We start from the raw sequence: 15,980 nt of genomic DNA, 5'->3' as shown, positions 1-15,980 counted from the left end.
GTTTGTTCATACACTTCAGGGTCAGAAAGAAAAATTATATTTATTAGCAGAGAAGCATTCAATTGGTCAAAAATGCTATTTAAGTAATTTATAATGTCATCCAAGATGTTAATGTGTTTCTTTCTTCAGTTGAAAAGAAATTAAAGGAGAAGTCCACTTCCGAAACAAAGATTCACATATATGAGTATGTACTCACCCCTTGTCATCCAAGATGTTCATGTCTTTCTTTCTTCAGTCGTAATTATGTTTTTTGAGTTAAACATTTCAGGGTTTTTCTCCATATAATGGACTGATATGGTGCCCTGATTTTGAACTTCCAAAATGTAGTTTAAATGCGGCTTCAAATGATCCCAAATGCGGTTGTAAACGATCCCAGCCAAGGAAAAAGGGTCTTATCTAGCGAAATGATCGGTTATTTTCATTTTAAAAAAATATACTATTTAAATACTTTTTAATCTCAAATGCTTGTCTTGCCTTTCTCTCCATGAACTCATTCTGGCTCTAGACAGTTAGGGTATGTCGAAAAACTCCAATCGTATTTTCTCCCTCAACTTCAAAAATCATTTCAAAATCATCCTACATCGCTGCAGAAGTACCGACCCAGTCTTTGCCAAGTGAACGTGCAAAGAAGATCAAACACCCTTAACAAAAAAGTACATGAGATGGGAGTTTTTCGACATACCCTAACTGTCATGAACCGGAACAAAAACAGTCCAAGCAGAGTAAGACAAGACGAGCGTTTGGCATTAAAAAGTATAGAAATTGTAGTATTTTTTATTAAAATAACCGATCGTTACGCTACGTAAGACCCTTCTTTCTCGGAAGTTCAAAATCGGGGCACCATACCAGTCCATTATATAAAGGAAAATGCGGAAATGTTTTCCTCAAAAAACATAATTTCTTTACGAATGAAGAAAGAAACATATGAACATCTTGGATGACAAGGGGGTGAGTAAATTACATTAAAATTGTTGTTCTGGAAGTGGACTGATCCTTTAAGGTTTTTGAGGAAAAGATTCCGGGGTTTTCTCCATATAATGGACTTCAGTGGGAACCAATGAGTTGAACAAAAATGTTACAAAAATGTTTCTGAAGACAATCACCTATTGCACCTTTAAGTGACTTACATTGTTTGACTATAACACTATTGCCTGATTTTGCTCTATTTAGTCGTTTATGAATGAACGTGTGTTTTTAAACAAATCAAGTGAGTCAATGATTAAATTTCCCATTCATAACGACAGTCACTTGCTTTATTCCTACATGAATCAGCCGTTCAAACGAATCAAATGAATGAATGATTCAGTAATTAAATCGGTGACTTTCCGCCACCCACTGGCAGTTTTAGTCTCATTTTTAAAGTATCTTTTACAGTTATTTAAATAATTTAATGTTTCTATATTTTTTTTTTATTTTTAAAACCTTAATCTCAACATAAATTTTTGAATTTGATGCCACCCCTGAGCCTCATTAAACATAAAAATACACCTACAAGCCACTTCTGTGTTCTTCTGTGCCACCGCTGTAGTACAAATTAATTTTGTTAATACTGATTTCTTATGATTTCATTTAAAAACTTATTCTACTTGTTCTTATTCTGTTGTTTTAATTAGAAAATACATTTTCTGACCAAAAAATGACATACTTTTAGAAAAATGCCATTAAAAACAAAATTCCCCTGTAAATCACTTTAAGACGTCAAATATCACCTTGTAATGGGAAGGCTAATTTTTGATCAGATTTTTTGATTACTGATTAGAAGGTGCTGCTCCTAAAAATTTTGACAGTGCTCCTAAAAAAAAGTAAGTGTAGAGCCCTGGACTACGCAATCTGTGAAGTCAAGCTAGTGCAAGATGAGCATTTGTGGTTAAAAAGTACATAAATTCTTTTTTTTTGGGGTATGTTTTTTTAGAAAATGACCGATTGTTTCACTAGATAAGACCTTTATTCCCCAGCTGGGATTGTGTAGAGCCCTTTCTGCAATTTGGACCTTCAACCCATTGATCCCCACTGAAGTCTGCTATATGGAGACAAACCTGGAATGTTTTCCTCAAAAACCTTCTTTTCCACTGAGGAAAGACACAAACATTTTGGATGACATTAAGGTGAGTAAATTATCAGGAAATTTTAATTCTGGAGTGAATGACTCCTCTAACTATTTCAATTTTGACAAACAAAAATGATAAATTAGTCTGCATACATAAAAATAGTCACACATCCTGTGTGAACAGTACCTAAAAGCACCTGATGGAAGTCTGGTGGAGCCTAATTGTACACAGCTTGCTAAAGATTGACAAGTCGAATAGTTGTTTAGACACCCACGTTGATTTTGAACATGTTTTGCACATAACTCTGCCTTTCTAAAAATACTACTTTGAGCTCCATTATCCGAGGTTCAAAGATTCTCAAGATTCACACATCTAAAACTCCTTCTCTCCATTCCTCTCTGCACACTCAAAATGAGAGCACATGCCTTACAGGCAGGAGAAAAGAATTGGGTGGATGAAGCAATCGACAGTTTAGACAGCAGAAGGCTCTGAATGATGCTTTCTGCTTTCGGGTGTGTAAAATGAGGCAGCGCAGGATGAATGGATCCGGCTCGTAGTTCTAATGCGCACAAATCATCCCAAATTACTCTGAGAGCCGCAGCCTCTTGCTCAGGGCACGCAATCCCTGAAATAGATAGAAAGCTTTCGCCGCAGGCTCGACCACGCAAATGGCTAACAAACACCTTCTGCCGAGGCGAGCCTCTCGACAGCTTTTTATCATGCATTTATTATGTATCATACATAAAAACCACTGCAACAAATTCGTTTTATAAAGCTGTTTTCTGGCAATCAGTCATTCTGTCTTTCCCCATGGGCCTACTGTTATTTAAAGGTGAGAATAACATTAATATAGCAGCTTGACACATGACCTAGCTGCAAATATTCACTGATTCCACAAGAGATAATATTTCGCATGCAGATGAAGTCTTTAAAAGAGACTGATGGAAGATGATTAAGAAACACTTAGCATTGTAATCTGTAGGCTCTGTAAGGAGTAAAAAGGAAATTTGGATTCAAATCTCTGAAAAAACTGAACTGACAGCTTTTATAGTGAGTTTATATGTCACAATGTGACTTTACATATCTTAATCAATACTTTATTTAAACAAAAACAACTAAATTATATCTCATTATTGTGAAATTATTTGAACAAAAGCCTGCTTCATCTTCAGAATAAAAAGAAAAGAAAAAAAAACGTAATTGTGGCTTTTTTGCCTTTCGGTTGTCACCTTAATACTCACAGTGTGCCTTTATATCTTCTAACTGTAACTTATATCTCGTAATCTTTTTATTTTACATAACTATAGCTTTATATCTCACAATATGCCATTAATCTTGTAATCACGACTTTGTTTTGCATAATTGTGACTTTATATCTCGCAATGTGCCTTTAGGTCTTCCATCTGTGACTTTATGTCCCATATATGATTTTATTTCACATAATTGTGATTTTATATCTCACAATTGTAAACAATTTTAAATAAATAAATAAAGTTTTATTTTCTGTCCCAGCAGGTAATTTTTCATTTATAAAGCAAGAGAAATAAAACCACATGTGACTTTGTAATCACAAATTTGTGACATTGTGATTTTATATCTCACAAATATGTTTTAATACAGTATCTCACAATGTGACTTTCTCATATTTAAGTTTTTTTTACATAATGTGTGAAACGTGACTTTAAATGTTTATAATGTGGCACATTTTTTTTATCACAACTGAGAATTATTTCTCACAGTTGTTTTACAGTGTATCAGAATGTGACTATTTTTTATTGTAATCTTACGTTTGTACACTGAGGTGGAATTTTAATTTTCATTTGACATTGAATCTGGAGCGACATTTTCAAGTCAATTTTAAAGATGTATATACTCTTTTGAGAAGTTTCATTTAAAACCCATTTGCTTTAAAATTCTAAAGAGTCAAAAGCTCAGTTTGAAGGAGCATTACATCTCTGAAGATCCCACAGACGGCCTTGATCTACTGAAAATTCCTGCTCAGACTGCAGACATTGACAAACACCAGATCTGAACGATGGACACGTGTTATAGCGCACTCACTCCGTACACTGTGATAAGGAGCCATGTTTTCATTGAGCTTTATGCTCTTTTGTGAAGTTCAATCAATCGTCATCTTAACAGCTGAGTCATCTCAGAAAATGTCCTTCATCATTACTAGCAGCCAGACAATGATGACTGCCACAACTCTGATAAATACTGTGAAACTGATTTGTCTTATTTTAATTGAATAGTCAGCTAAACTGCTAAAACCAGCATGGATTGGTCCAGACTGGTTTGCACTGGTCTCTTGCAGGTCCAGATGGAAACCAGCTAAATTTATTTTACAGTTTTACTTGGATAGTCTAATATTAATTTTGCTACCGCCACTCTTTCACCTGCTTTTTACTAGTTTTATTAGTTTTGATGTTTTACGTGTATGGTCTAATTTTAATTTAGTCACTGCCACTCTTTTACCTGCATTTTACTAGTTTTACTAGCTTGGATGTTTCACATGTATGGTCTCATTTTAATTTGGTCACTGTCGCTCTTTTACCGTATTTTAATTTTAATTTACTAGTTTTACTAGACTGGATGTTTAACATCTGTTGTCTAAATTTCATTTAGTCACTGCCACTCTTTTACCTACTTTTTAGTAGTTTTATTAGTTCTGATGTTTTACCTACATGGTCTCATTTTAATTTAGTCACTTACTCTCTTACCTGCTTTTTACTAGTTTTACTAGTTTGGAAGTTTACTTGCATGGTCTAATTTTGATTTAGTCACTGTCTCTGCTTTACTTGTTTTTTACTAGTTTTGCCATTTAACTTGCTATGATCTCATTTTAACGTTATCCCTGTCACTCTTTTACCTGCTTTACTAGTTTTACTAGTCTGAATGTTTTAGACGTATAGTCTAATTTTTATTTAGTCACTGTCACTCTTTTACCTGCTTTTTTACTAGTTTTACTAGATTGGATGTTTCACTTGCATGGTCTAATTTTGATTTAGTCACTGTCACTCTATTACCTGCTTTTTACTAGTTTTACTAGTTTGAATGTTTTACGTGTATGGTCTAATTTTCATTTAGTCACTGATGCTGTTTTACCTGCTTTTTACTAGTTTTATTAATTTGGATGTTTTACTTGTATAGTCTAGTTTTAATTTAGTCACTGTCACTCTTTTACCTGCTTTTTTACTAGTTTTACTAGATTGGATGTTTCACATGTATGGTCTCATTTTAATTTAGTCACTGTCACTATTTTAACCTGCTTTTTAGTAGTTTTACTAAGTTGAAGGATTTACTTGTATGGTCTCATTTTAATTTTTAATGTAGTCACTGTCTCTCTTTTTTTTTTTTTTTTTTTTACTAGTTTTGCCATTTAACTTGCTATGGTCTAATTTTAATGTTGTCACTGTCACTCTTATACAGTATCTGCTTTTTACTAGTTTTACTAGTTTGGATGTTTTATTTGTATGGTCTTATTTTAATTTAGTCACTGTCACTTGTTTAATTGCTTTTTACTAGTTTTACTAGCCTTGATGTTTAACATCTATTGTCTAATTTTCATTTCATCACTGTCATTCTTTTGCCTGCTTTTTACTAGTTTTAATTTGAACTGCCACTCTTTTACCTACTTTTTAGTAGTTTTATTAGTTCGGATGTTTGACTTGCATGGTCTATTTTGAATTTATTCACTCACTCTTTCAACTGTTTTTTTTACTAGTTTGACTAGTTTGGATGTTTTACCTGTATGGTCTCATTTTAATTTAATCACTTACTCTTTTACTTGGTTTATACTAGTTTTACTAGTTTGGATGTTTTACTTGCACGGTCTAATTTTAATTTAGTCACTGTCACTCTTTCACCTGGTTTATACTAGTTTTACTAGTTTGGATGTTTTACTTGCATGGTCTAATTTTAATTTTTAATTTAGTCTGTCACTTTTTATTAACAGTTTGTTTACTTCATGGTCTAATTTGAATTTTCACTGTCCTCTTTTTGCTTTTTAGTTTTACTAGTTTGAAAGTTTACTTGCATGGTCTAATTTTAATTTAGTCTGTCACTAACATTGTCACTTATTCTTTTACCTGCTTTTTATTAGTTTTACTAGTTTGAAAGTTTACTTGCATGGTCTAATTTGAATTTAGTCACTGCCACTCTTTCACCTGCTTTTTACTAGTTTCTCTAGTTTGGATGTTTTACTTTCATGGTCTAATTTTAATGTTGTCACTGCTGCTATTTTGCCTGGTTTTTACTAGTTTTACTAGTTTGGATGTTTTACTTGCATGGTCTAATTTTATGTTGTCACCGTCACTTTGTACTAGTTTGGATGTTTTACATGTATGGTCTAATTTTATTTTAGTCACTGTAACTCTTACCTGTGTTTACTAGTTTTACTTGCATGATCTAATTTTAATTTTGTTGCTTTTTACCTTTTTTTTTTTTTTTTTTTACTAGTTTCACCATTTAACTTGCTATTTGTACTGATCTAATTTAAATGTTGTCACTGTCAATCTTTTACCTGCCTTAACGCATTTCTGTTGGTTGGTTGGTGCTTGTATGGTGCTGGTTTAAGCAAAACCTAGCTAATGAGACTAGTCAACCAGCTTTGGTCCTTGTGGGGTTTCTGGAAGTGTTACTGTTTATACATATCAAGAATATTGGTCGGACACTAGTAAACCAGCATACATAAGCTTGTAGTGCAAAATGGCACAAACAAAATACCCTGTGGCGCTAGTGTCCAAAAATGACCCAAAATTCACATCACATCTTATGATTTTGCAATGTTGTGAAAGAAAAATCTCTAAAATTGAAGTAGCTTGAGGGGATACAACAATAACAGTGGGAGTACATGCCATCCAGAATGACTGGAACAAGCATTTTGGCAAGCTGGTTCAAACAGAGGTCACCCACAGCAGTGAATTCAGCAGCAAGTGTGAAGTTATGCCCATGGTTGTTTAACAGCAGACATAACAGTTGAGAGGCCCAAGACCAGTGAACAAGAAAAAATGTAAACGTGATCAGCTGGGATAGACTATATTTACACTGATTACTAACACTGCTAGATAAATACTTGCTTTGCTGCGTGTGGATGTCACATGGTTGGCTAAGTGAAACTATTACAGACTCCTGAGGGAATTATTAAAGATTAAATAAATAGACTGTGCAATAATAAACTTACAGAGCCAGTGGAGCAATTGTCAGACTCTTGCATAACATCATAGAGCACCGCATCTTTGATGAAGACCGCGATGGCTTTCAGAATGAAGGACACAAACAGGTGCATGTGGATGTAGTTCCGCGTGCAGTGGAGTTTCCTGAGGGAATACAAGGAATACAATCAGCCACGCTCACGCACTGAATCTAAAATATGTTAAGCCTGATTGAGAAATCCCCTGCCTCCTAATTACACCCTGTCCTTGGAACTAATAATGGAAAAAATGACAGCTAATTACACTACAAATGAAATCCTAATTGAGCTTTCTGGTCCGTGTAAGGGGTTCGTTAAACAGATAATTTGTTGCATTGTGTTGTAGTCCATTTCACACACATTTCTAATCACGGCAAACATGGGAATTCACAAAATCTGATTTAAAATTCAAGGTAGCTGTTCATTTCATGTCTAACATGCTCATTTAATATTATCAAGCTATGGCAGGCAGTCAAACTACTGACCGGACTCAATCTACTTTGTGGAAGAAAAAATGTATACCAGTTTGGAGCAACATGAGAGTGAGTAAGCAATGGTATAATTTTCGTTTTATGTGTAAACTATTCATTTAAGAAGACTATCACAGCTGCTTTTTCCAAAATGTAAGTGTTTTTAAAAAACGTAGAGACTCCCAGATCTCCATGATATCCCAGAACACCCTGAACATGATGTCTTTTGTTTATAATGTCCATTCTCACACTAGTAAATGAGCTGACACTTTGTTTAAACACGGGGATCTCTCTGCACGCTGCTGCAAAGAAAAGATTTATGTTCTACAGTATGTTTTACAGTATTACTCTCAAATACTGACACAGCTGTCATGCTGTAGGGATTGTTAGTTTATAACAAAACAATACAAAATATTCACATGTTCTAAATAAATTCCATTCAGTCACTTATGAGTCTGAAAGATATAAAGTTATGACTAAAACATACACTACCATTCAAAAGTTTTTGAAAAGTAAGATTTTTAATGTTTTTTAAAGCAGTCTCTGCTGCTCATTAAGCCTGCATTTATTTGATCCAAAGTACTGCAAAAACAGTGCAATTTTGAAATATTTTTACTATTTAAATAACTGTTTTTTTATTTGAATATATTTTAAAATGTAATTTATTCTTGTGATATCAAAGCTGAATGTTTAGCATCATTACTCCAGTCACATGACCCTACAGAAATCATTCTAATATTCTGATTTGCTGCTTAAAAATCATATTATTATTATTATGTTGAAAACAGCTTGATAGAATTTTTCAGGTTTCTTTGATGAATAGAAAGTTCAGAAGAACAGCATTTATCTGAAACAGAAATCGTTTGTAACATTATAAATGTCTCTATCAGCACTTTTGATCAATTTAAAGCATCCCTGCTAAAAGAAAGTATTAATTTTGATTATTCTTTCCCCCCAAAACAAACAAACAAAAATCAGTTATACTGACTCCAAGCTTTTAAATTGCATAGTGTATTATGTTACAAAAGAATCCTGAAAAAATATACTGTTTTAAATATTGGCAATAATACTAATAAATGAATAAATGTTTCTTGAACTGCAAATCAGCATATTGGGATGATTTCTGAAGGATCATGTGACACAAGGCTGGAGTACTGATCCTGAAAAATTTGCTTTGATTACAAGAATAAATTAGATTTTTATTTTAAATTTTAAATAGTAAACATATTTTACAATATTACTGCTTTTGCTGTATTTTGGATCAAATAAATGTAGGCTCAGTGAGCAGAAGAGACTTTAAAGATTTAAAATGTTACTGTCCAAAGACATTTGTCTGGTAGTGTTCACTGGAAAACTTTTAATGTTTCGAAAAAAAGAAAAAAATAATACTGCAAAATTTCACTGAAGCTTAGAAGAACTGTGTTCTATTGTAATATATTTTATGGCAATTATTAATGTAATTTATTCCAGTGATGGCAATAAATTCAAAACACAACACAAGAAAAGGAAATTCTGCCACTGTTTCTTGTACTAATATTGAATGTTCTACATTTAAAACAAATTACCCCACAGATTTTGTTTGCAAGTGCATCACTGTAGAGTTTTGCTTGCTGAGTCTTAATTATTCATCAGCATGTCATATAGAGCTTAACTTTGACTGAACCCATTTGCAAATAGGATTCATTAAAATACAGCTTTATATAAGTTGCAATTTACATTGCATGACATTGCAATTCTCCCAAACTGATTGTAACTACATTTTTTGAGATAAAGGTCAAATCTCTGTTTACTTTAACCTAGCACTCATGCACAGGCATGTCGTCTTTGGTTTGCTTATTTCACATACTGTGATCCGACACTACCAGCATGATGTTTCAGGCCTATTTTGCGTCTCTAGTGCTTGGCCATCTGCAGGATCACCTTGAGATACCACTGACAAATTTGGACACTACAGCTTGATAAAAGCACAATTTAATTAGACCACAGACTGTTTCTGCACCAACTTGTGACCTGAGTCATTCAATGGAGTAGGAGCAAGTGTTCAAACCGGCAATAATAACCTGAGGTGCGATCAGGTCTTCAGCCCCTGTCAGTCACTGAAATCCCACATCAGACTGATATCCTCTCAGTTAAGACTGCTTAAGCCTGTAGCTTGAGTGCAGATAGTGTTAATAGACTGGATTAGGACTGATTACATTGCTGAAGAGCTCAACATGAGCAGCTTTATCAAGGAGTAGTGCTGCTCTGCCATACTGGTGACACATGAACCTTATTCCTGATGGAAATGACAACATTTGGATGGGATGTGGTTGAGCTTAGAGTTGCTAATCAGAAGGAGAGAGCTGTGAGTTATCACATTTGTGCCCTTGAGCAAAGCACTTAACCCCAGGATGCTCCAGGGAGGACTGACACTGTACAAGTTTACTTGCGCACTTTTATAGGTCATCCTCATATGCGTTTGGTAAATCAGTCAAATACTGCAAAGCAAGATAAGGAAAGATATTTCCTTATGTAAAAATATCATAATAGCAACACTAAAAATGCAAATCGAATGATTTCAGTCAATTAGCCTTGGGGTTGTAGTGAAAAGAGAAGATATCTGAAATCTACATCTACGTAATTTGTGGAAATACTGACCAATAACCCTTATTAATTACAACAAGTATTAAAAAACAATATTCAACATAATATAATGTCATACATCACTATTTAACAGAGAGAGAAAAAACGTAAAACTCTTTCGACTGATTAAATCTCACAAATGTTCACATTCAGATGAAATTAGAAAATTAAAAATAGCATAGCCATTCGTCAAAAGTGTTGAGGTGAAATTAGATTTTTTTCCATCTATGGTCAAGATGAAAAATTAAGGTCGGGGGTTATTTAGCAATCTTACCTCATCTTACCTAATATTGCATTTATTAACAAGGCCGTATGTTATGGGTGATTATAAGATGTGTTGAGGGTAACGCATTACAAGTAACTTCAGTTACGTAATCAGATTACTTTTTTTTTTTTAAAGTAACTAGTAAAGTAATGCATTACTTTTTAATTTACAGTGAAATATTTGAGTTACTTTTTTTAAATAAGTAACACCGGTTACTTTTTTTTCCCCATTTACTGATTGACAGGTCTCCTGTCCCCATGTTAAAAGAAATCAGGAATAAGATGTAACTGAAGTTAAAAAAAAAAAAAAAACCCCAACAACAATAGATACAGTATTCCTCAAAATGAATAAAAACTATATTTAATAAAAATTAGAATAACACATATCCTTTATGTATTTAATCCCATTTTATTAACCAGTGTCTTTGCTGCTGACCTTCGATTATCCAATTCAACCATACTAATAAGCAAAAATTATTCTAGATAAACATTTGTGCTTTTTTTTTATTGCTGAAGTGTGTTAAACTTTCTTCTTCTGTGTTCTACTGTACAGATGTGAATTGTCTTTTCCTTTACCCTTATTCATTTCACATCTCGATGTAAAAGTGCTTTTACAATTACCAACAATTGCCAACTTTTTTATATTAAAAACAAACAAGCAAGCCCTGCCCAGAATTAAAAAGTAACGTAATGCATGACTTTTCATAAAAAGTAACTACGTAATGCAATTAGTTACTTTTTTAGGGAGTAACGCAATATTGTAATGCATTACTTCTAAAAGTAACTTTCCCCAACATTGATTATAAGTAAGCTACATCCATAGCAGTCACTACTAATGAGCATATCACCGCAAGCAGTGTTTAAAGTATTAGTTGACTTCCAGAATAAAAATGTCCTGATAATTTACTCACCCCCATGTCATCCAAGATGTTAATGTCGTTCTTTCTTCAGTCGAAATGAAATTAAGATTTTTGAGGAAAACATTCCAGCATTTTTCTCCATATAGTGGACTTCAATGGGAGCTTTGTGGTTTAAAAAGTATATGAATTTGTATTTTTTTTAGAAAATGACCAATCGTTTGACTAGATAAGACCCTTATTCCTCGGCTGGGATTGTGTAGAGCCTTTTGAAGCTGCACTGAAACTGCAATTTAGACCTTCAACCATTGATCCCCATTGAAGTCCACAATATGAAGAAAAATCCATATAGTGTTTTCCTCAAAAACCTTAAATTCTTTTCAACTGAAAAAAACTATCAGGACGTTTTTCTTCTGGAAGTGAACTAATACTTTAATTCATGCATAAATGATATTGCCTACATCGTTTGAATGCTAACTTGGTGTCATTTAAAGGGTTTTAAACTCTGTTTATGGTTTTGAGTATGACTACTGGCTTTATAAGTGAGCACTAATGCACACAGGAATGATTCTCTGATGGATGAAATGTGTGTGTTAGAATATACATGTAAGAAAGCTCTTATCTCAGTTATTAGCAGGCCGTTTTGCCTCTGGTGAGCTAGATCAATCACTGTAGTGTCAAAACAGATACATGTTGTTTGCTGTTTAATCCTCGACAGCTTCAGTGATTCAGTGACTCGCTCCATGACGCCCCATGGTAAATCTGGGGTTGGCTACAACCACGCATGAAGCTCTGTTTTCTGTATTTAAAGCCTGGTAACCATTAGCTTAATCAAAATGACAACCTTGAATGTGAAACATTAGTAGAACTCAAACTGAGCCCGGTATCTGACAGCAAAAAAAACTTGTGTAGTAAAATAGGGTGTTTTTTTGTGGCTGAAAACATTGGAATACATTCTAATGAACATTTAAAATTAATATAATATTAATATTTTAAAATTATACATTTAAATAGCCACAACTGTGTTTTATGTTACATTTAAATCTAACGATTTAAAAAAAGAATAATGGCCGTGTTCATGCGTTGATTTGTGTAAAAAAAAAAAAATGTAATTACTTCACTGTCAGTTCATTTCAAAGAGTTGTCGGTTAGGCAGGTAGTCATTTTCCTCAGAAATAATTGCTTTGGATAAGGCTTTTAAAACTAGTTAAAACAGGTGCGATAGCATAAACATGACACATCTAGAGAAATGCAAAACAGTTTAGGAAAGAACCCAATTCACACCCGTACCAGCAAATATATGTTAGCATCAGTTTGGTCATGACAGCTCTCTGAGAGTTTAGCAAGGTAATTTACACAGCAATATTAATGTGTTTTGTCTTAGTGGAACAGATTAAAACCCAGGCTTATTTAAAAATACGTTTCTGCATTTCTGCAATACCATAATTACGTACTGTACTGCATGTTTTGTGTCAGTTTCAAAGTGAAATGTCCAGAGAGTGGCGCTAAAACACGTTCAATACCGTGGCATGTTTTTATTATGTTTGTACAGGCACGTATTCCTGCCTTTTTATTACACTGCTTGAGGTACGTATTTCGGCTGTTTAGAATTCAAATATCCAAAATATAAAGGTTAATGCTCTATCATGTTGGAAATATTCCCTACACCAATCCCAACCCTAAACCTACCTGATAGTGTTAACAAATGCAAAAGTGATATAAAAACACATTTGTTGATGCAGCCGTGCTATTTTAACTTCCTTATGCAGATTTGAGCTGTTTTTCATGGGGTTCATACTGGAGCTCTTCATCATTCAAGTGCAACTGTATTGGGTGACCTACTGAGCAAACCTACTGAATTAGACAACTCATGGTTATGAAGCTGTATATGTGATGACAACATTCAAAAATATCAGTTTTTAAACTGTGCAGGATGTTAAAATTGTTTTAAAGTCATAACATAATATTCTACATGTAATTGTGTAAAACTAGGCTTTATTAATCAAAACTCTGTACTTGTAAATCATACTTTGGGTGAAGAGTAATAGAAGTTGTCAGAGTTTTACTGCCTCTAGTGTTTCAACTGGAAACTGCACTGATTCTAACAGGTACTTTATTCAGTTTTACAGAAATGTATATAGAAGCACGTATTTCCAATGAGCCTAGGTTTAAAGGAACACTCCACTTTTTTAAAAAATAGGCTCATATAGTTACATCGTGTACAAAGACGGACGAAATATAAAAAATGTTGCAATTTTCTAGGTTGATATGGCTAGGAACTGCTCTCATTTTGGCGTTATAATCAAGGAACTTTGCTGCCGTACCATGGGTGCAGGAAGCGCAATGATATTACGCAGCCATCAACTCTGCCGGCTGCATCTGTGCAAACTTAGTGCCGGTCACTTTTAGGCGCTGCGTAATATCATTGCACCTGCTGCACCCATGGTACAGCAGCAAAGTTCCTTGATTATTACGCCGAAAGGAGAGCATAGTTCCTAGCCATATCAGTGTAGAAAATAGCAACTTTTTTTTATTTTCAGTCTTAGTACACAATGTAACTACAGAAGAATTAAGTTTTAACTAGGAAAAATATCGTCATTACATATGGTCATTTTTGAGTGAGATGCTAACAGTCTAATCAGATTCAATGATCTATGCTAAGCTATGCTAAAAGTGCTACCGCCAGACCTGGAGATCAGCTGAATGAATTCGAAAACAGTAAAACTCAACTGTTTAACTCTAGGGGAGTTGGACAATGAGCCTATTTTCAAAAAAGTGGTGTGTTCCTTTAATAGATTTACTATGCTGCTAGGAGCATGTAAAAATACTGCTGCTGCACTTATAACATATATAATAACCCCCATATATAACATACATGAAAACACCCCGAAGCAGATCTATACAGGTGGAGCTGGGGAAGGTGGAGGGTTTTTGAAGTGTACTGAAACTGCTACAACAAGCACTAGCCAAGTATTTGAATGTTGAACAACCGCTCATAGACTGCAAATGTGAGGGAAAATCCAATCAGCTGCATCATGTGAGTAAAGATTATATTAGTGATGTTAAATTGTTTAATCGTGATTAATCGCATTCAAAACTAAGTTTGTGTGTGTACTGTGTATGTGTATTTGTATATATAAATATACACACATACATGTATATATTTAAGAAATATGTCATTTGTATTTATATTAAATATGAATATACACATGTAAATATTTCTTATATATACACACATACATTGTGTAAACACATTCTTTTATTTTGAATGCGATTAATTGCGATTAATGTATATAAGATTGAGTTAGAATCTATCGGCCTCCGATAGTTTCATGGCAGAACTTTGCATTTTCAACAAATGTAGAATATCTTACCTGAATATACAAAGTATTACAATGGCAGTAGTGAGAGAAATGAGAGAAACACTGTGTCCGATGGTGTAGCCGATCTTCACCGACCTAAAGAAACTATCCTGCAAAAGAAAACCAAAAATACACGTTTACTAGTTCAAATAGCTCTGAATGGATTAATTCTTCTTGAGGTTTTCAATTACACTATTGTTGGTTTGAGGTCAAGATCTGTTTGTTTGAAAGAAGAAATGAATACTTTTATTTAGCAAGGACACATTACATTGAAAAGATGTTTGCAATGTTACAAAAGATTAAATATTTTCAATAAATAATGCTCTTTTAAACTTTCTATTCATCAAAGATCCCTGAAAAAAATATTCATGGTTGCCACAAAAATATAAAGCAGCAACTGTTTTCAATGTACAGTGTTTAGCTGTAATAATAAATGTTTCTTGAGGAGCAAATCAGCATATCGGAATGATTGACTAAATAAATGCAGCCCTGATGACTACAGATGACTTCTTTCGAAAACATAAAATGTAACAGCTTTGGACTTTTATACAATGTCGTCGGTATATGTTATCATGAACTTTAAACATCATTAAACATGCTTTCTAACAAATCATTCTATTAAAAGCAATAAATATAATCTTTTGCTTTATGCGCAAATCTAACATAAATTTTTAACAGCATACTGCTCTCAGTTCATATGACGACAGTGGTCAAAACATGCATTCACAACCTTCATAAACACTACAGCTCAAAAACAAAACAACCACGGTATCTGAGTATGACTCAATGCCTTGACTTCTTTCTCCATTTATGGTATCCTGATGTCTAAAAAGAATGTTTCTTTACTCAAGGCTATCTTTTTGTGGTAAGAATAGGTAATGTGCTGACTCCCACGCAGAGCTTTGCTAAAAGACTCACCTGCGTAGAGCGTATTCAAATAACCCCCCTCTATAGTCTTTGACCGAAGTTGAATCTAAAAACCTGAACATGGCAACATCAGACGCTCATCAACAAAAACATAAAATTCCTTTTAAGTCCCATGCCCACATATTCCCAGTGGGTCTGAAGGCCGTGCGTGCTGTTGATGCAAACGCATGCTGGGAAAGCTTTCATCGAAGGGCAAAGGTCATTTGCTCTTCACTTAACTACACTCTGCTCAAAAGATC

The 15,980-nt window shown here is 33.9% G+C and overlaps 1 protein-coding gene across 1 annotated transcript in view; it reads right to left on the bottom strand.

The window, feature by feature from the left end:
• The window catches only part of vipr1b (vasoactive intestinal peptide receptor 1b), a 71,638-nt gene that overhangs the window by 15,409 nt on the left and 40,249 nt on the right, over positions 1–15,980 (bottom strand). The window contains exons 5-6 of the mRNA XM_051098843.1: positions 14,827–14,924; positions 7,231–7,366 (exon numbers count right to left, since the gene is read on the bottom strand). Of these exons, the coding sequence (XP_050954800.1) occupies positions 7,231–7,366; positions 14,827–14,924 (234 nt within the window). The remainder of the gene's footprint in view (positions 1–7,230; positions 7,367–14,826; positions 14,925–15,980) is intronic.

The sequence above is a fragment of the Labeo rohita genome, chromosome 24, assembly GCF_022985175.1.
Source record: "Labeo rohita strain BAU-BD-2019 chromosome 24, IGBB_LRoh.1.0, whole genome shotgun sequence".
In the NCBI taxonomy this organism is placed as follows: Eukaryota; Metazoa; Chordata; class Actinopteri; order Cypriniformes; family Cyprinidae; genus Labeo; species Labeo rohita.
This window is presented reverse-complemented; position numbering and strand designations above follow the sequence as displayed.